The 22,186-nt window shown below is 44.2% G+C and overlaps 1 protein-coding gene across 1 annotated transcript in view; it reads left to right on the forward strand.

Moving 5' to 3' along the window:
- sdt (MAGUK p55 family member stardust) overlaps window positions 1–22,186 on the forward strand; it is a 401,178-nt gene that overhangs the window by 350,139 nt on the left and 28,853 nt on the right. Inside the window, exons 7-8 of the mRNA XM_071589207.1 lie at window positions 6,669–6,890; window positions 12,267–12,552. Coding sequence (XP_071445308.1) covers window positions 6,669–6,890; window positions 12,267–12,552 — 508 coding nt within the window. The remainder of the gene's footprint in view (window positions 1–6,668; window positions 6,891–12,266; window positions 12,553–22,186) is intronic.

Here is a 22,186-nt window from a genome sequence, read left to right on the forward strand (position 1 = left end):
TTTGCCGTTTCGGCTTTTCCACGACTCGAAGGCTCGCTGGTAGGCGGAAGGTCATTTAGGGCGGGCGTGCAAGCTTCTTTGACGGCACTTAGGGTCCCATGGTGGCGGTGTCCTTCGAGGGAGGATTTAACTTTTGGGAAAGAGTCTGTTGGTACCAAGTCGAGCTGTAAGGGGGTTGGGGAATCGTCGCGATGCCATTGTAGGTCTTTGCAAGCAGACGCTAAACTCTGCTCTTGGTCGTCCGTCAAAAGACCTTCAGCACGAGTTCAGCGCTGTTATTTTGCATGACCAAATTTTCCATGAAAATTGTGTGCACTGCCACCATATAAATACCAATACGATCTGCAATCATGCGTTCACTTAGCCTTCGGTCTTATTTCAACATTGCACGCCAATATGTTGGGAAAAATTGCTCGTATATACTTTTTATACAAACCTTATTCGATGTTCGCCCTTCCTCCCCACTTAACCTCTACTATCATATCCATCCGTTTACAGTTTCGCTACCCACTCTTGAGTGCCCGGCCTATCTGGTTCTTTGTCCTCATGCCAATTATTCTGGATAGTGTACTTTCCCTTTTTACAGTTTTCAAGTCCCTGCCATCCCTCACTTTCCCTCCACCCACTTGGGGTTTCTTACTCTCCTCCGAAAGCACATCTCGAACGCCTACCTGTGTTCTTTTCCAGCCCATCTCAAGGAGGGCCCACGCTTCACGGCCGCCTAAGAACACACACGATACCTAGCGCTTTACTTTTCTTATTTCTCAATTTGATGTCGATGTTAATACTCAATATCTTTTACTTTGCTTATGGTAGTGGGGCAAGTGATTCAAATGTTTGTGAAGAGGGCTACAATATTTAGATTTACTTTGAAGCATATCTGATCTTACAGTTAGGTTTCCAAGAGACTGCTATTTCAGTTTCGTTCATCAGTTCTGCCAAAAACCGTGTGGAACAACCTTTGAGTCAGGCGTGCGCCAATGATAGGCAACATCACAAAAAGCACCATTGAAAACCCTTAATTCCGTCATTGTTAAAACCCAATTACTGCGTTTCCTATTTAGTGCATGTAATGGACCGTGAGCAGAGATGAAGCAATATTATTGGTATACTATTTACTGACGGTTTATTACTTCAGGAATGTATGAAAAAACCTGAAAAAGGCAGGGATTGATTCAATTTCCCTGACTGAACACCATGCACAATGACCCATTCTCAATGGGTCACTCCGATCCATGCATTGTGTACATGTATGTTGAGGCGCTTCGCCGTCGTTAGCATTTCCATCGACGAGTCTTCCCACGACCTCGACGCTCGGATGCACGGTGACGGTCGGGGGCGCGGTTCGCCCCGAGGTGTGCCCATCACTCTCCCTTCCCGAGGGGGCCTCTCTCGGCGAAGGTGGGCACGATGCGTCGACGACTGGAGCCGGCCACACCCCTCCCGCCACGCAGCAGTTACCTCCTCTTGTGTGAGTGGCAGAGGATGATTTCTCCACCAGTCGTGGATATTCACATTCTACGCGTCTAAACATTTACAACTAGTACATGAGTTATGAAAGTAAATGAACAAGTCAGCGATCACCGTCGCGGGTTTTATAATAATGAAATCGATAGCATTTTGTTTCCGTAACGAAAGAAGCTTGTTGATGCACCGATTTCACAGATTCCCGCAATTCACAAAGCGTTCACTCCCGATGACAATCCAAAATGCAGACATGCAGCTTGAAACAGCATAAGCTTAATGATGGTCGCTGGTGATATTAGTCTTCCTTCATATCATTCGGAAATTTACGAGTATCGCACAAGCAATGCGGCTAGACTTTCTCGCCATAGAATTGGTTTGAAACATGATAAAAATCTCGACGTAAAGTTTAGTCCGATATACGTATTTGTAAACAAAATATTGAATTAATCACAAACGTGGAAATTAAAAAGGGCATCTGCGATTGTAAAGCGATTGTAAATGTTTCTAGAGATAAAAAATTAAGTGCCGGAAAGAGTGGGGGAAATCGTGCAAAAAAAAATTAAAGTTTAATGACCTATAGTAGTCATTTGAACTCGAATCACCCAAACTCACAAAATGCAAAACTGGAGGAAATATTTTATTTGATCTTGGTGAAGCCACTTTTGAAATATGTGGCAATTACGATCCAGCGTAGAAAGTTTCAACGAAGGAATAACCTTAAGTTCAATGGTAATCAGCTCCATTTGCAAAATATTTTTACGAGAAGAAAGAGAGTGTGACGAAGTCTCAGGGGAAATGTCACTGTGGGAGTTCCTTGGGGAGAAATAAAGTAAGCGAGACAAAGAGACTTAGAAACTTAGAAGTTTTATTTTAATGATGAAATTGAGGGACTCGATTCTATAGGACCGTACACTACATCTTTAGATAAGAGCACAAATATATGACGGGAGTCATTCTAGCAGAACTTAAACTTAGAATAATTTAAATATCTACACTTCCATTGCACTTCCATTCGTGATTTTTGGTCGTTACAGAATAAAAGTAAGAGATCCCCATAACGTTATTCTTCTAAAGTCCTGTCTACCACTGGTCAATATTTGCCGAACACAACATAATCATCCACAGTGACATATTAAAAGCGGGTGTTGAATTATTTCCTAACTCCCTCGAGTGGGCTCGCAGGAAATTACATTATTTATAATATTAAGATCAAATTTTCTTATCCTGGTTAAAAAGATAATACCACTAAGTAGGTACAATCGTAGCAAGCGTGATGCAACAAACACAGTATTCAACCCGAAGGTCGGTTTCGTAGGTGTGGATGGTAGAGTTCACCCAGTACTAAGCCCTATACGGCGAGTGAAATTCACACATCGGGGTAGGGAGGGCAGTTCCTTTCCCTTTGCCGGTTATGGTTTCCCAGGAAGATCTTGTACCCAAAAAATCACATAGCTTGGGTGGAGCAGAGGGTGCCCAGAGGTATTCCCGGGACCCAAACCCGGGCCCTCTGGTCAATAGGCCAATGACCTACCCCTGGACTACCGCGACTCTGACGCCACTTTGAGACGATGATATATATATATATATATATATATATATATATATATATATTTATTTATTTATTTATTTATTTATTACGTAATCTACCGGTTAAGGTAGGTTTTTGGATGTACACAGCTCCTAAATAAATATTTTGTGACTCCTAGCAAAACATCTACATCAGGTCCCTTTTCATCTCTGAGTACCTTCTTCCTCCCTTCATCCCGTCCAACATCCCTATCCTGTTCCTTCCCTTTCCTCGTTTGTCCAACATTCTCCCCTCTATCACAGTCTTCAACATCCCACTGCCGGTCAATACCCCCTTCATCCACTTTTCCTGCCTCCATAGGATTTCTCCCAACAAACCCCTCTCTTTTCTCACCATACCAAGTACTTCCTCATTTGTTTTCTTCTCTGTCAATTTTACCTTTTCCATTCTTCTCCACACCCACATTTCAAAAGCCTCCAGTCTACGTCTATCCTCCTGCTTCAATGACCACGTTTCCGCACCGTACATAGCTACGCTCCATATCAAAGTTTTAGAGTCTTTTCTTAATATCCTTACTCAACGTCCCTGTCATCAACTCCCTCCTCCTTGTAAAAGCCTCTTTTCCTAGCGCAATTCTTCTCTCTCTCTCTCTCTCTCTCTCTCTCTATATATATATATATATATAAAATATTTATTTATTTATTTATATTTTTTCATATATGCGAACGTTATATACACACATTCAAACACGAAAACCTTCCATCTGGCGAACACATACTCATTCTCATGGAGTATTATATATTATACACATATATACATACTCATTCACATGGAAATAGATAAGAGGAAAAGGGAAAGGAACACAAAAAATAGACGAACGCAGGAGAGGTGGGGAAAGCGGAATCGAGCAGATCATACGGGCAAAAATATTTCCTTGACCGGGACTTGAGCGCCGGATCTTTCGACTTGCCGGGCCTATGCTCTGCTCGATTCCGCTTTCCCCAACTCTCTTTTTAGGGTCTTTTATGTGTTCCTATCCCTTTTCCTTATATCTCTTTTCATGTGAATGAGTTTATATATGTATAATATATATATATATACTCATTCACATAGAAATATATAAGTTGAGTTTCAGCAAATTCGCTCGTGTGCAAAGTGGGAACATTTGGAAGAGAACGGAGACTTGAACGCGCGAGTAGAAAGCGTGTTTTGCGAGTCGTCGGAAAATCCCAACGGTTAAGAATGGCACTGCTTTGGAATAATTATATTGCTACCGATTGCGATCGCCGTTTGAAATTTGAATTATCGAAAAATTGAATTTTTTCGAGAATTTTATTGTTTAGTGCCCGCTCTTCTCATTATCCTTGCTCTTGTACTTGGGTTATTTCGGCAATGCAAACGGATGTACAATAGGAAGATTGCAATGCCCTCCTGATGAAATGAGGCAAATGTTGAAAAAGTGTATTTGGCGATATTTTGGTATTTTCTCCATCCTCAATAGCCATTCTATTCCAATTAAAATACTATCAGGCGGAAAACAAGGATTTCACATTTCCCTCGATCTCTGAAAAAAACATAATTGTTTTTATAAAATCTTATGAAGTAGATTTTCAGATGTTCGATGATCCAAATTGCCTGTTTGAAATGTCTAAAAGAAAGATTCCCCGGATCGATCTTATACGAAAACTGTCCAGAAAGTAACTTACGTTTGCGTGTAGCAATCAAAGTGGTGGGGGGATCGGAAAGTTTTCTGTATTGACACACACGCACACACTAGGGCAGTACGCCTCGAGCTGCAGTGTTTGGAAGGCCGCGCTAATTGTTGTTGTACGGCTTACGTGGCGTAGTGCGCTACTAACACTAGCGAGTCAAAATGAACAATACAATGGAACTTTCCGCGAAATGTAAAATCCGTTTTGTGATAAGGTTTTTACTGGTAAATAACTTCAATGCTGCTGACAATCTTCAAGAAATATATGCTCTGTGATGACCAAAAGTGATGGGTGACCGTGTTGTGCGTCGGTGGTGTCGTTTGTTAATTTAAAAGTGAGCTGACAAATGTCCATGATGCTCAAAAATCGGGCATCTCTCTGGGCATTCTGGAGCAGTTCAATGATCACCATAGGTGATCTAGGTGTAGTGTACTGCTGATGCCATTCGACTTTCGATCCAGTATTCTTTCGGGATACCAATTTCTAAAATTATTCATTCCTGGCGAGTGATATATTGATAGAAGAAGGCGGTTGTGGCCGTTGATATGAATAGTGAATGAGTTTCAATCCAGGACTTAACAGAGGGACGAGATAAGGAAGGGGACGGAGGAAAACTACGCTCGGACTCAATAAAAACGAAAAAAACTAATCCTATATTTGCAGCCACCTCGCCACTCGGCTGTGTGTTACACAGTGGCACTCTACGCACTCAAGCACACCAAATGGAAGAGGCAAAGTGCCAGCGGACCCAGGTTAGGAGTTATGTTCCCTCCCCCCCTCTCCCCTAAAACTCTGTGCCACTACAGGATTAGCTCTTTGGATTTTATTGTGTCCGAGTTTTTTCCTTCATTCCCGTTCACATTTTATGTCTCTTTAATATCACAAACTTTCTTTAGAAATGGTGAGTATCGTTTTCTCTGTGCAAGCCGCAAATCACTTGATTTGATTCACGGTAGAATAGTTAAGGTGGAATCGCTTGAGCTGCGATGGTCGCATGTTCGAAGAAATGAGTGAAGCATACGCTTGGTCTTAAACATTGGTCGAAGTGGCTGGTAGCCATTGCTTAGGGATGGGAATTGCATTTTTCTCCTAGAATTTACGAGTTTGTTTATTTGAAATTTGTGCCACAACACTCGATGGCTGGTGTTTGAAGAAGATCCTCGGAAGAACAATTCCCCAAAGTCATTTATACCAATACCCTCAGACGTAATTATACCAAATGGCAGCTGAATTGCATTCATTTAAAAGGTTTAGACTTGTGTGTAATCTTCGTGTTTCCAGTGACTCCGCGCTCATTCACTACACAATCCATCCATGGCACCCGACATCCATCGGCACTCTACATTCTACGACGCTTTTCTCTACACTATTACGGTGCTAAAAGCGCCCCGAAGCCCTGCTCAAAGATGACCGACTACCTAACGAAAAACTACGTCGCGACGATTTCCCAACCCCCTTACAGTTCCGACTTGACACCAGCAGACTACTATTTCCTATTCCAAAAGTGAAATCCTCCCTCAAAGGACACCACCATGGGACGCTAAGCGCCGTCAAAGAAATTTGCACGCGTACCCTTAAGGACCTTCTGCCTACCAGCGAGCCTTCGAGTCGCGGAAAAGCCGCCCTGGCAAAAGTGTGTCCAGGTTCAAGGGATGGACTTTGAAGAATTTTGAGGCATTGCAGCATTATATAAAATAAATCTATTTTTCCGGAAATATTACCGAAACTTTTTATACATACCATGTATGCACACGCTACCACCCATTGCCACGCTCCCTCATGACAGCTGCAAGATAAGATGTCTGGGCGTGTGGCAGATGTTTGATTCCACCCCAGGCGTCTAACGATTCATTTCATGAATCTATAATCAATGTGTTAAAAACTAAGTGAAATGCTTCTGTTACTGAACACTATTTCATCTGAACTAACGCACGCATCCGTTTCTCTTTTGCTCCCTCCAGCTCCAGGCGTCGCGGGGGCGTGGTCAGCGCCGTGTCCGGGGGCGTGGTGGCGGCGTCGGCCCCGGACTCCGGGCGCCCCACCGGCCTCCGACTGGACACCGCGAGCGACGCCATGATGGCCCTCGACCACCGCCCGGACGCCGGCGAAGAGCGGCCCGCGCACCGAGAGATGGCCGTCGACGTGCCCGACTCCTTCGTAGGCAGGACCAAGACGCCACCGAGGTGAGGACCTTCCTTCTCTTGTCCGGCCAACCCCGGATGGTCAATGCTCGGTGATACTCGTTTTTTTGCCAGGTCCTTATTCCTCGAGATTTGGGTTCGCATCCCCTTTTCGCTCAGTCCTTCCAGGGACCAAAAGGCCATCGGTTCCGGGGTCTCCTGGTGGGAAGTGCGTCCACCGCGAAGAAGAAGACGGGTCATGGGTGGATAATGGTGGGCAACCCCACTCGCGAGAAGCCGTCGCTCGTTCGGCGAGTGTTCACACTGCGCCTCCCTTCGAGAGGCTTTCGCGGGGCGCGTTGGCCTCCGGCCTCGCCAACCACCGACGACGCTCTCTCCCCGCCCTCTTTCCCGAGGTGGGTCAATCTCTCGGATGACGCCACGATTGCGAGACACGCGGCTTTCTTGTGTTAATGAGTCTGGGGCAGTGGCGCGCGAACGTCGGTGCGACGAGTTGAAAAGTTGCCGTGGTTTTCAGCTTAAACGGCGCGGCCTTTTCCCCGAGGGTGTTCGCGAAAAATCGTTCTGCGCCCAATTTCAAAATATCGGAATGCAAAAATGTACGCGGTTTTGCGAGTTCTCACCCCAATATTGGTGGCTGAATCTGCTAGGGATTCTAGGATGGTTAGGGAGAAAGAAAGGTTGTGGGAATTTTCGTGTGAAGGGACAGGAAGAGAAGAGAGTGAGGCAGAATTGCAGGAGTAACGGTGATTGTTCATGCGGATGGACAAGGGGGTAATGCATTCGCCTATGTAAAAGGAAGTGCAATGTTTGTATGACAAAAGATAAATAACGTTTTTGGAGAGGCAACTAGCCTGGGAACGAGGTGAGGGGGCAATGAGGGAATGTGGGAAGAGGCTACATTGGGGGGAGGGGGTTTGCAAGTAGGGGAAAGATGAGAAACTTTGTCGGGGGAAGAGGTAAAGGATTGTTGGATCTCAGAGTGTTTCTGAGATTGGTCTGAATGCGAGAGAGGGGCATTGGGTCAGTAGACATGAGGCGGCGTCGTTATCCTGTAAAATAGAAAAAGTGCACTTGACGTGCGGTGATCATGGTACGAGGGTAGTTGGATAGGCTCTCGGAATCACCACCAGTTGCCAGCGCTATCGCAATGAGTTCCCCGCGTAGGAATAGGTAATCCTTTATGAGCGAACACGTAACGCATAAGTGCTCTGGGAAGAGATCTGTGGTGCGGACGCCTCAATGTTGTTATTCCCATCTAGTGACTTTTGAAGATGGAAAAAAATTGAGATTCGAGCATTGATTAAAAACTTCGTAAACAAAGGTACAAGTACGAAAGCAAAGGAAATTAATTTGCACCGACTGACAAAACACTCTGGGAGACTCGGCTCCTTCATATCATCAACTGTTGCCGAGCGGAAAAACCAGTTGAAGTTTGTTCGGGACAGCTTAGATGATATTTCGCGAAGTGGTCGGCCAAAATGTGCCACTACCCCAAGCATTATTGCCAAATTGCCATGGAGGATCAAATGTTCATGGAAGACCGTCGATTGAAAGTGCGAGACATCGCTGAAGCTGTGGAAATGTCATCTGAACGGTCATATCACATTTTGCCAGTGGACGTTGGAGATGAGAAAATTATTTGCTAAATAAGTGCCGAGACTAGACGCAGGATCACTAACGTATCAGAATGGAAATTTCCGAACAATATTTGATCTGTTTTTGAAGCAACCTACAAGATTAAAAATTCTACTCACAATTCTTAACATGAATCTTCGGTGTAGAGTGCCTCGAATATGTAACGCTTCTCTGACGAAAAGGGATTCGTGAGGCCAATGGGCGATGAGGACTTCCCGTCGAGAAGATCACGGCAAAATGTGAAGGGAGATCTGGAGGCGCTGCTGTCAGCCAGCAAGAGATTAACGGAAAGGAGATTGGATGGGTGCGGGTCACCAGTCTTCGGATAAGACTAGTGGTTGGGGATTATTAAGAGGGGCTGTAGTAGAAGTCGTGTCCGCGCGAAAAATAGTTAAGTCCTTCAATATGGATCTTAACGCTGTATGGATCCAAAACTTAATGAAATAAAAAGAGAAGGGAGGAAGTTGCACGGTGAAATACGAAGAAGGCGGAAGAGAAGTGGGCGAAGGAGATACTGTGAGGCAGTGGGGTGTTAAGGGACGTGTGGGGAGGGAGAATGTTGCGTGGTCGGGGAAGGAAGAGGATTCTTGGAGGCCACGAAGGGAAAGTACGAAGAATCGAGCAAGGGAACAAATGGAACCCCAAGAAAGTCGATGGAGAGATGATGCGTGAAAATTTTGGGATAATCTCGAACTAGCCTTTCATCGGTAGCTCACGTTGGGTGTTGGTGACGATGGATATCCATTTCAGGGCTTAAGATAATCGGCAATGGAGAGGGTAACAAATGAGTGTCTATTTATATAGAAAACCCTGGGGAACGACATATTTTTCTAAGATTACAGGTGATTGTAAAGAACATTCCTACGATGCTTCTCTGGAAAAAAAAAGTTTTAGCACTGATAATTTATCGATGGTAATTTAGCCATTTGATAAATTTGAAAAAATAAATTTTGAAACTTGTTTGGCGACCTGTTGTCAACTTCCATCGGTAGTTAATTAATTCCTGGAGCTCGCATAAGTAATGGAACGAGTGGCAGTCATTCCAAAAACCGGAAACTGTCACTATTTTAATTTCCTAATTCCTTAATCATCCTTTATTTTAAACTATTAATTCCTTGAGAGTAAGAAGATTAATTTGTATTTTCCACCCTTTGTATGATGAAAAATCTAAACAAAGAGTCCTCCATATTTTACGTTATTTTCTCCATACTTTCGTCTCCCATATGATCCGCATTTCAATGGTGTTTGCCTTGTCCTGCTTTATCCATTTTGGTATTTCATTCGATTATTCGAAATTCTAAACCAACATGTCTGGCTGGTCAAGGTTTGCTAGGATTGTAGAAAACTTCGTCGTTCATAACAACCTTGAATGCCGTCAAACTCATGGGCATATGGGGTCCTGGTCAATGTGTCAAAATAACCAAAATTTATTTAACTTGGCTGCATGGATTTATAACTCTTTCCTGTTTAGCATATATTACTGTATGCCTTACGAATTTGAAAGAAGATGCTGGTCACTTCAATTATCGAGACAATTAGGCACAACTTAATGTCGGAATCTTTGAATGCTTTCTATTTTGAAAGATTGGAACTAATAGTAGTAGTATGTTAGGGAGGCGACCGACAGCTAAAGTCATTTTCGCCAACAAGGATTGATGGGAAAGGATGAAGGGTGGAGAGAAAGCCGGTATTCGAACCCGGGCCCTCTGGGTGGGAAGCCAGTACGATAGCCACCGCACCTATCCTGATCCCCGAGTTTGGAACTATTCCAATGAAACAACCGTGGAAATCTCTACGTGCGCATCTACATAGCACCATGCGAGCCACAACTAGGGTTTATGGTAGGGGGATTGGCTTTTATATGCAATACCCGTTCAATTCTCGTTAATGTTAGCCGTCGATTGGCATCGACTTGGGACGATAGCCTTTCCAGGATTCACCTCCTCGGCTTTGGTTGAAGGCAGTTCGGTGGTCGGGATGTGAGTTTGCCATAATCGTTGAGTGTCTGCTGCAATAATCACTGCAATCATCATCTTACCGTAGAAAGGTTAACAAAGCGAATAATCTCAATATTGGCGACTTGAATTACTTTCTTATCGCGGTCCTCTGCTATTCTAGTGATTCCTTACTGTCCGCGGGAAAAATGACATCGTCTACTTTTACAACGCGAGCCGCCGAAAAGGCGAGGGGTGTTAAGTGTGCCAGCATTAACCCTAACAATTCCTCCGGGGCCGAGCAAATACCAGCTCGTATATTTACGAAAGTAGTTCCGGAAACTGCACCGTATTTGGAAATCTTGTTTACGAAGTCTCTAGTAGATCATAAAGTTCCCAGTGACTCACAAAAGAATAAAAGTGAAAAAGAATAATGGTTCAAAATGGCTTTAGCTGTCGACGCACCCTAAACTTGACTTCTGCTATTACGAATAATGAAACACTTACAATATGTGGACGAGCTAACAAAAAATCAGGATTTATTAGAAGAGCACTAGGTAAATGTGATGAATAGGTTAAAGAGAAATACGATCTTTCGCCGGTTAGGTCTCAATTAAAATATGCTGCTAGTATATGGAATCCTCACGAATTTTGATTGATTGCCGAATTGAATCGCGTGCAGCGAAAATAAAATTATTAGAGCTAGGCTGGGAATTACTCACGGACCGAAGGTTAAATTCCTGATTAATTCTCTTGCATTAATTGGAAGATAGATAGACAGATAGTCGTCTTCATTTTGGATTGAGACTATGAAGTCTTTTCTACCACCTAACCCATCGTCACACATTGATAAGATTAAACTTATAGACAAATTGCACAAATTGTGCATAAATAGCAGTACAATTATTACATAAAATATCTTCGGACAAACAAATGGGAAGGATGTCTTCTTAGCAGTGATTTTGTTGAAAATGTTTTATTAACCCTATCGTACTACGGCTGGAGAGATCATATGATTAGAATTAGAGAGATTAAGTGTAGAACAGATAGATTTAAGATGTCATTTTGTCCACGAACGATAAGGGATCAGAATAACAGTATCCGATCGCGGTAGGGGTAAAAATATTTAGTGTCATAGGTGGTCTGGTCTTTAATCAGCCCCTGCCACACATCCTAGCGATGGTTGGCATGGTACCATGTATGCATGTGTGTATAAATATGCGTAATACACAAATACTAATACGTGTGCATACGTGCACATGAAAACACGTGCACGTGGATTATAGGTATGCCGATGTTTACTCATACGCACGACTACACTGCAAAGTACTATATACTCCTACTGTCGAGAAAGAACATTATATCACTAATGATAGCATATACATGTATATTCTAATGTTTAGCAGAATATCGATGCGAAGAAATCTGTAATCCAGGGATCCTACCTATCACTGACTTTGTAGAGGGGTGTTTCGTGAGTTAACTTCCGCGTAATAAGCAATGCTCTTTCGACTTTCGATGAAAAATGGGTTTTGCTCAATCGCGTCCAGGAGGCGTCCATAATGCTTGAACTCTAAGACCTTCATGTCGACGTTGCAATGATGCGCCCCGTTACATGTTTCGCGAGATGGTAATTGGGATTCCGTTTAAACAGCCAATATTTGTGTTCATTTTATCTGGTGATAATCTTCCACCAGTTCAACTAAAATAAAACTGCTTCCCAGGCAATTTTCGATTGGAAGGTCATTTTGATTTTAAACGATATGCACGAGGTGATTTCCTCGCCTGCTTGAAGGAAGTGAGAAAAAGACTTATGATCGTCTTTCTGGATCTTTCCCCCACATAGGTATCCACCGCCGAGGCCATCCGGAGCGGCCCCCACCCCCGCGGGCCGTAACCTGCAACACCACCAGCTCCACTTCAACTTTCGCGGGCAGCCGTCGGCGCCGGCGGTGGTCCCCGCCGCCAATGGGTCCCGGGCGAAGGCAACCGTTGCGCCCGCAGCTAGGGTCGCTCCTCCAGTGGCGGCGCCGCGGATGGCGCCGGCGCTTCCACCGCAGGAGGAGGAGGAGGAGGACCGGGTGAGCGCGGGGCCCACGAGGGAGCAGCTGGACAGCATCCGGAAGTTCCAGGTTAGAGGTCGACCGTCGCGTGGCGCCCAAACCATCCACACTCTGTTCAAGGCTCGACCTTCAGATAGTTTCCCGATGAAAATCTCCCTTTCTGACGCTTTCATAGTTTCTGCAGAGGCCACCCAATGCTCGTTCACGCACTGGAGGTGTGCTCGAGCGATTGTTCCATGTGCACCGGTGTCTATCGTCCGTTCAAGGAAAACTTGCCCGACACTCGGCATCCTACTGGGCAGGTGGGTTCAGCCCATCTCGAACATGCATAATAGGGGAAGTTATGCGTAGTCGGATGGGAGGTAGCCTTCTGGAAGGAGGCGTTTCGGGGGGGGAGGGTGGAAGGGGAGGGACGTGGAATTCCTCCCCTCCACGCACGAGTGCCAACTTGCTGTTTACTTCTGTTACATTATCGTGTCTCCACTTAGTGGACACTTCGCTCGACAGGCAAGGCTCTGACCCGGAACCAGCAATCAATCAACCGCTGCACATGACTCCTGACGTGCAAGTACCCCTCCTCAAACCGACTCCACATCCTTCCGCATTTCTACATCTACATAAATACCCCGCGATCCACCAAAAAGGTTTTTGGCAGGGGGTGCAAGCACCAGGGGGGTTGGGCAATGGATAAGGGAAAGTAAGGGAGAGGAAGGGAAAAAAACCTTCCCTGATAACCTCCAAAAATTTGCATATTTAGATACATGCTGGCGGAAAACTTAGCTCAAAAGCGGCACTTTCGCTCAATAAAATAATTTTTGGTCGTACGAAATTGAAGGGCATAAAAATGAACCACAACCATTTATACGACAGGCCTCCACATCTATTTCTCGAATTTTATATTGATGATCCAAGCGACTATATGTATGGTGAATTGTGAATAACTGACGTGACCTCGGCGCTGAAATAAGTGGCTCTAAATTGATTTAGTAAGTTCAATCTAGCATTAAATAGTCCTTATGCTAATGATTCCCAAACCAACTCCTGAAGCATTCCTACGACGCTTTTAGTTTTTTCGTAGCAGTTTTTAACGAAACGGGCTGCCCGGCGTTGAATCTTCTCAATTTCCCGAATGAGGCCTTTTTCACGCGGATCCCATAGACTAAATGCATATTCTAAATGAGGCCTTTAAAGAGAGTGGTAACAGCTTTCCTTGACCTTGGGGTCAATCCTTCTAACAATGCGTCTAATAAATCCCAATTTTTTATACGCTTGCCCGCAGATTTTACGCATGTGGGTATCTCAAGTTAGGTCATTAGTTATTGTAGCACCTAGATATTTTACCGTGTCAACTACTTTTAGATCAACTGCAACTAGTTTGTAGGCAAATCCCTTTGATCTTTTAAAGAAATTTAACACCAACATTTATTAAGGTTTAATGACAATCCCCATTTTGAACACCATATCGGAATAGGAAGAATTTAATGACTTCCTTAAGCTGTTTCCCTGAAATATTTTTGTATCCGGGAAGCCTAAACTCTTCGGAAACTTCTCCTGGGTCGCAATACAAAGACAACATAAAAGATAATTGATAAAAAAGAGATTGCAAGTGAAGCACATGCGGTGCTACACCACGAGAACGGTCATGTTTAAAGCCTAAAGAAGTGCGGGAGAAGAAAGGGACGCAATGAAATATGTTGGGAGTTGAAGGGAGGATACAGGATATATATAGGTATTCGTCTTTATTTTGGGGCGAGATTGAGACTATGGATACACATGGGAGTGGTTGTGCTTGCCTAGTGGTAGAGCGTTGGACTGCTGACCGGAAGGTCCCGGGTTCGATTCCCGGGCAAGTCACTCTGGGTACCTGCTCAGCTCCACCCAAGCTAAAGTGATTTTTCGGGTACCAGGTCTTTCTGGGAAACCATAACCGGCTCAGGGAAAGGAACTGGCCCCCCTACCCTGATGTGTGAAACTATGTACACTCAGTACTGGGTGATCTCTACCATCACCTACTAAACCGACCTTCGGGTTGATTACTGTGTTTATGGTTTTAAATTATTTGGTATATTGTTGTACATAGATTGATTTTGTTTTCATGTACCTTGATAATTCACGAACAGCGTTCAAATATTTTTGGAGGACATTTTACGCCCTTGAGGACACCATCACCGTCAGAAAATTTGAACTTGCACCGTAGACAAATACATATTATTATTAGGAAATCTACCGGTTAAGGTAGGTTTTATATGGGCACAACACAAAAATTAATGCCCTGTCTCTCCTAACAAAACACAACCCAACATCCTACTCTGCAACAAGTCCCTCTTCATCTCCGTATACTTCCTTCCTCCTTTCATTCCGTCCAACATTCCTTCATCCTATTCCTGCCTCTTCCTCGTTTGCCTATCATTCTCCCCTCTATTACAGTCTTCAACATCCCACTGCCGATCAATACGCCCTTCATCCACTTTTCCTGCCTCCATAGGATTTCTCCCAACAAACCACTCGCTTCGCCCAACATACCAAGTACTTCTTCGTTTGTGTTCTTCTCTGTCCATTTCACCTTCTCCATTCTTCTCCACACCCACATTTCAAAAGCTTCCAATCTACGTCCATCCTCCTGCTTCAATGACCACGTTTCCACGCCGTTCATAGCTACGCTCTATATCAAAGTTTTTACGAGCCTTTCCTTAACATCCTTACTCAAAGTGATACACATATCAATGCAACAATTTCGGAGTGTAAAAATCATCCGCCTTGACCGGGATACGAACCCGGATCCCTCAATGTCCAGTCAAGTGCTTCAGCCAGTTAAGCTATCGAGGCGTCCTCTTAAACTCTGAAATTTTTCCATCCCGGTTAAGGCGAATGATTGTTACACTCTGAAATTGTTGCATTAAAATGCACATCAGTGGATAACTCCGTTAAAAGTTACTGCTGCGCCATCTCCCGCAGTTTCTTTGGAATATGATAGACGTACTTATATTGCTCGGATATTATTTATGGGTGTTTGTGCCGGAGAGAATGGAGTGAGGTGGAACCATCTTTGCAATATAATTGTTCTAATTGGCGAATACTTCGCACAGCTAGCCGTCACTTTACCTGCGGAACGCCATCTCCTCGCTGTTGGGCTCATTACTCTGTGGCCTCTCCATCCATCCGCCTCCTCGCTAACCCATCCTCCCTCCGCCAACGCCCGCGATTCAACCTCACTTCCGGCCTCCTCTTCCGGACGCGCCCCCTGGCCTCACTGATCAATGCATGCATGCCTGTCGCCCTTCGCTGGCCCCACCTTTCCGGTCGAATGCCTCGCCCTTCCCTCCTCCCACGGGGTTGCCTAATGAGTGGGATTGGCGGTAGAGGTTCACTCGCTCGCTCGTCCCCCCCCCCCCCGCCGCAGACACCACTCTCCGAAAATTACGTATCACTCACTCCTTGGTCGCAGCTCTCAGCAGCCAAGTTCCCTCCCTCCCCCCCCTCTATCTCCCTCTTAGCACAGATCCCTCCTTCCCCGAGGCATTGCGGGTGTGAACGTTGGCGAAACACTCATTTCTCCAGTATGATACTGATAAAGACGGTTTAACTATAGCATGTCTTGAGCAATTACAATTGTAACGTGCACAATGAGCAATTAAAACATCGCAAATGAATGAAGACTAACTTTGAAAATTCCAATGGACCATTTACGTATATTTCACGACAATTGTTTCGTTGCAAGGTAACATCATCAGGTGACATTATGCCGCCATTATTGAAAGCACAGTGGAAATTGCAAAGTTAGTTTTAATTCGGAAAAGAAAATACTGTGTTCTTCCACATACATACTATTATGCACGACCTAGGTTTATAGACTTACAAAGTCATCATCAGGTGAAGGACAGAAGACACGCAGCTTTAATATGCTAGACAGAGAAGAGGAGGGGGGAGATGCTCGTCGATTGGGAGGAGGGGAAAGAGAAGGGAAACTGGTGTGGGGAGGAAGAAGGGAGAGGGCGGTTGGGTATGGCGTCAGCGGGGGAGAGAGGAACAGTGGGAGGTCCAGGAGGAGAGAGCGGGAGGAATACGTCACGTCATTAACTAATATTCCCTTATAACGACTGTTCTTGGAGATCTCCGAACGTTCCAAGGCATCTAACCTTAAACCTTTCTTCTGGAAATGTAAAATCCCAGGAGAAAAGTAACTTGCGTGGCTTTTGTCCATTAGGTGCTTGGCAAAATGGGAAGAAGGATTTCTTTGTGGTAGTGGTGTGGTGATTTCTTTTCTTTTGTAATAAATTATGCGTGGAAGAACGAAGTATTTTCTTTTCCGATATGAATCGCTTCCACAAAGTGACGCCTCAAACCATTCTTGTTTTCATTCATTTACTATGAAAGACTTCCACCAAGTAGCGCCTGAGAGAGCCTCTTATAATTACATCACCGACTATGAACAATTATGATTACATAATCTGCGAAGAACAATACGATATATCACACCATAAATATAGTAGTAGTTTTGATGGGAGGCGACCGACAGCTAAGGTCATTTGCGCCATAGGGGAAGGACAGGAAAGGATGAAGGGTGGAGAGAAACCCGGCGTCGGCATTAGCCTACTCTTTACGAAAGGCGCCAAGGGGTCCGCGGCTTAACGTCCCATCCGACGGACGGCGTACTCACTCAAAGTGCCCTCCACAAAGCACCTCAAGTAGGGATCGAGATACCTCTGAAAAATATTCAACACCGCCGGGATTTGAACCCGCGCCCTCAGGGTGGGAAGCCAGTACGTTAGCCCCCGCACCATCTCGATCCCACCATAAATGTATATCGGCACCTCCTCACTATGGTATTCAGTTTAAAATCTACTCTAGTGTAGTACATCGATGGATCTCTCTCACGCTTTGCAGTTAAATCGTTCACTAATTAAAAAATGATTTAGAATAATTACAATCTTCCATTCAAGTATTTTTTGAGGTGTGCTTTTAGAAAGACGATGCATTTTATTACAACGTGATCATTATTGACGTATGTATGTGGAAGTTCGTCGTACTTTTGTAGAGGGCAGTGGTGTTGTTAATGGGGATTGATATTTGTTTTTTTTTCAGATAATAACCCCGGCATTGGTTTTGTTTTGTTGGTTCGGTGGGGAAGCGTCAAGGCCAAAGACGGAGCGCGAATTCTATCGTGTTAAATTCAGTTTTTTTTCAAGGAACTGAGAAACCATTCTGTGGACTGCTGGCATCCCAAAATAAAGAAGACACTGCAGTATGCGTTTGTTGCCACGGCCAACGCTGCCCGTGTCTTGTGGCATATTTACCTCATCGTTTCTTCCTTCACAAAATTCCTCCCACCCTTGTATTTTAAAGGAAATATATTTGAAAGTGCTAGTGGAAGAAAAAGGAGTTGCATTAGGCAACGAAACCTTCACGAGGAGGAAACTGATCACAAGGATGTCAAGTAGGTTTTAAAGAAAAGACTTCATGATGAAAACTTTGATATGGGACGAAGTTTTCTACGGCGCGGAACCATGATCCTTGAAGCAGGATGATACGTAGGTATATGTTGGAGGCTTTTGAGGTGTGGGCGTGGAGAAGGATAGAAAATGTGAAAAGATAGATAGATAGATAGATAGATAGATAGATAATGGTCTTTATTTGGGCGAAATTGAGACCAAATGGTCCCTTCTTCCATTTAACCCATCGTCATATACATATTATATTAGCCATTTAAACTTACAGTTACATTCAAATCTAAACATAAACACATAGAGATAGACATAAATTCATTAATCCAAATTTGCACATCGAAAAGAAAAAAGTATATACATATATATAGACACACACATACACATACATACACATACACACACATATATACCTATATGCATACACATACATACACATAGTATACATACATATCCAGAAATACTCCTTCAAATACTCAAATTAAATGACAGTGAAGATAGAGGACAATAAAATGAGGAAAGTCTAAGCAAAGAATGAGGTTTGTGGGAAAAGCTAGGGAGAGCGTGGCATTGCTCAACTAGTAAAAACCCACGCAGGAAAAACACCCACGAAGAGAAGGGGGGTGTGAAAAACCTGCGAAAACCCTATTAATTAGAGGAAAGATACATGTACATTGTAACAATCATTTTTACAGAGTATACATATTATTAAGTTACTGAAATTGAATTGGAGAAATTAAATACGTTGACAACACATGCGGAGTAATGAGAAGCGTGAGAAAAGGACAGAAAAGAAAACAAACAAGGAAGTGAAAAGCATTTTGGGAGAGGAGAGGAGATTTCTGGGAGATAGCGAAAGAAGGCAGGAAAGGTGGATACAGAATATTTGAAATGAGGGTGGAATGTTGAAGATTGGCGGAGGGGAGAGCGTTAGGCAAGCGAGGAAAGGGGAGGAATAGGACAGGCATGTTGCATAGAATAAAGGTGGGCAGTTAGTAACCTATGCAGAATTAATGAACGGTTTAGTGTAGTTTGAGGTGCCAGGATGTATCTTGATAGACGAAGCTAATGATGTCCAGTCTGTTTCCATTGAAACGCATTTTAAACGAGAGAGTGTCAAACGAAGATTGGAGAATAATTGAAATTGAGTTGTGCTAGTCCTTACGATCGGGAAACCCCGAACCGCAATGAAAATCCTTCCAAAACAGTAAATGAACGTGGTTCTAAGGCCGTTAGAATAACTTAGGAAATAAACCCAAGGCCGAACCTTGAAAGTGTACGTCCTTGTGGTCATAACTTCTTGAACGTAACGTATTCCAATTCAGCGGTTCCATGGCAGGTGGACAGTTATTTCCGCGAGAGATGCGAGCAAAGTCTTCGGAGACGATGGACGTTATGCGGGCGTCTTCGGAATGACTGCCGCGACAGAGCCGCGAGTTTCATCGGCATGTGATCTAAAAGATTAGGGCGCATGATTGCTTTCCTTCAGTCCCTAATCGGGAACGGCGATCAAACTCCAGTATTTGCGGCTGGCCAAATGCAGTGCATACGAAAGGTAATTTGAATACGCTCATTAAAACTAAGGAACCAGAGCCACCGCGCCGCTCTAATATTTGCGATTACGGCCCACACGAGAACCAGCTGGAACTGAAACAAAGCGGTAACAACACAAACCCTAGCGGTGGCTTGCAGGGTACTATGTAAAAAAAATCTTATCAAAGTTATATATCCTCCTCAGAATTGTCGATTGAGTAGAAGAAATGGAATGTGTGACCAAGGTGCTGGTGATTGAGTGGTTTTAAGTTTTGCATGGGGCGTGGATTTATAAAAAAAATGCTTGTAATCGCAACGTATCGCATCACACCTTCCATCAAGATACTTTTCTAGACATTTGGGATTGACCGAGACTAAATACGAAAATAGTGCAAAATGTGACCAGATCAATTCACATAGACAAGAGGTCATAAAATGCCGAAAATTACCCATTATCATCTATGACGAGAAGAAGAATTTGTCGGCCTTGCCCGCAGGTCCAACACGCACGCTTAGCTGAGCGACCGATGACTGGCGAAGAGGAAAGAATCTCGCGTGATGCGTGCTAGCCGAGAGGGAAGAGGGAGCGGGAGAAGGCGGGGGAGGGGTAGGGGGATTCCGCAGAGTGGGAGAATTAAAGTTTATTCCCAATCGCATCACTCCGCCGTTTCATCTCCGTTGAGAATTACAATGACCAGTCGTTGATGAGTGCATCACTTTATAAAGAAGGAAAACTGCCGTTGACGTCAATAAGACGTAATTTTAAAACTTACTAAATATGCGGAGAGGATCACTTAGCCGTCCTCTCTGCTTCCCACGGGGAAAGCCATCCATTGATGACCATCGCAGTTATAGTTTTTTTTACTTACAGTTCACAAAAAAACCGTAATTGGGAGGGTGCATGTATTAATTAATTGAGGTAGGGAGTGTTACAGCAAATAATGGGCTGACAATTCGCAACGTCATTATTGTTGCCTCTTCCCGCGCAAATCAATCAGTTGCGAAAAATAACACCTGCAGCGTTGTTGTGGAGGGCGTTGCGATTCCGCTCTTCGCGGAAATGTATGGATCATCGGGAGCAATGGAAAATCGTTTGAACGTATGCATCCAGCGAACGCCATCTGGGCAAATTAATGAAGGGTGGCTCGTTCACGCTTGCAACTGTGGAGTATTATTTCAAGGCGCATTATTTTTTTCGAAAAATACGTAATTACGGTTAGAGCTTAAAAATTTGCTCTAAATGTGTAATCTTGCATATCCACCACATGTGTCCTGGTATTTACTCGTGATGACAATTGAGAATTTCTGTGTGGAATATTTTCCTCTCGAGCATTTCGAATAACTATAATTAATTAGTAATTAATGCGCATTGTCGCCAGTGTTCCCGAGTAGTGGTTATCTGCCGTATTTTCAATGAGATTTGACGGCAAGCAAACGTGAATGCCGTGTGGGATTCTCCACAGTCCAAAATGGCAGTCCTTTAATTGAGCTTTGGGGATGATTCGACGGCGAAGATCTGTCCACGCCGCTTAATCGTGCGTTTATTTAAATATACATATTTATTATATATTTTATGATTAGCTGGGCGAGCGAGCAACACAGCAAGCTTCTTACGCTTCAGTCCAGGAAATTAATATACCACCGCGATATTATCATTCGAAAAGGATTCGAACCCGTGGCCCCGGATTGAAGCGCCATTGTGCTGACTGGGTGGCCATCTCCAAATATCACATTTAACTTTTCCTGGTCTTCTAAAACATTGTTATCGATCACTAGGAGTATTTCTGGTTGCCCGTCAGGTTCTGTTTTATCGGGAAAATAGCTTAGAGAGAGACAACTTTCCAATAATCGGGAAGAGAAAACATAGGGTTTGGCACAAGATAAGGTCAATACAGTGACGTCCCTTAATTGTTGAACGAAAGATCAACATCGGTACGTTGTCTACTTCCGAATTCTATTGGCTCTATGGTTGCATTCAGTACGCCGTCAGATGGCACACAGCCGTCCTGACATCCAGGACAATTCTACTTTCTTTGGAAAGTCTGGGCATCTTATAATTAAGGCTAATTAACTAAGTGGAGTACGCTAGTGAGATGGGACGTTGAAAAGTGTGCACTCCTTCCTTTTAGAGGGAAGAGGCTCATTCCGACGCCGGGTTTCTCTCCACCCTTCCCCCATTCCCCTGAATATCCTCCCCTTACCTAATTGCCCTCCTATCCCTAATGGCGTTATTGCCACTTAGCTGTCGGTCGCCTCTCCTTAATAACTGCGCGCTAACAAACCACTTAGAAGGACTGCAAAGTTGACGGCATTGACACTCCACCTTTACCTCCCGTCGACGTCACCGGGCAAAAGGTAATGCAAGGGAGAGGCGCCTCACGGCAGCGAATGAACCGCAATTTTCACGCAAAACCTCACGCCGAAGAGTGTGGTTTTTGAATAAAATCGGCTCTGCCTTTGATATTCCGCCGAGGTTTTTCGAATTATTTCGTTCCCTGCGTTCGCTCTCCGTCGGCAAATCGGCCTTCCCGTATTTACGCAGTTTCTTCGCCTCCTTGGTGCGGCAGTCGGACTGGGGATCGCGGACCCACCAGTTCAAGTTTAATGAACTACATTTTTTTCCAAAATTAGGTTTGCAATTTCTCTCGACCAATTCTAATACCGATTGTTGCTAGGAATTGATCGAGCTTTCTAATTGAATAGTTTTGCCAGCGCAAGCCGAGTGTGGT

The sequence above is a fragment of the Hetaerina americana genome, unplaced genomic scaffold (genome assembly GCF_022747635.1).
Source record: "Hetaerina americana unplaced genomic scaffold, ioHetAmer1.1.p SCAF_34, whole genome shotgun sequence".
NCBI classification, from domain to species: domain Eukaryota; kingdom Metazoa; phylum Arthropoda; class Insecta; order Odonata; family Calopterygidae; genus Hetaerina; species Hetaerina americana.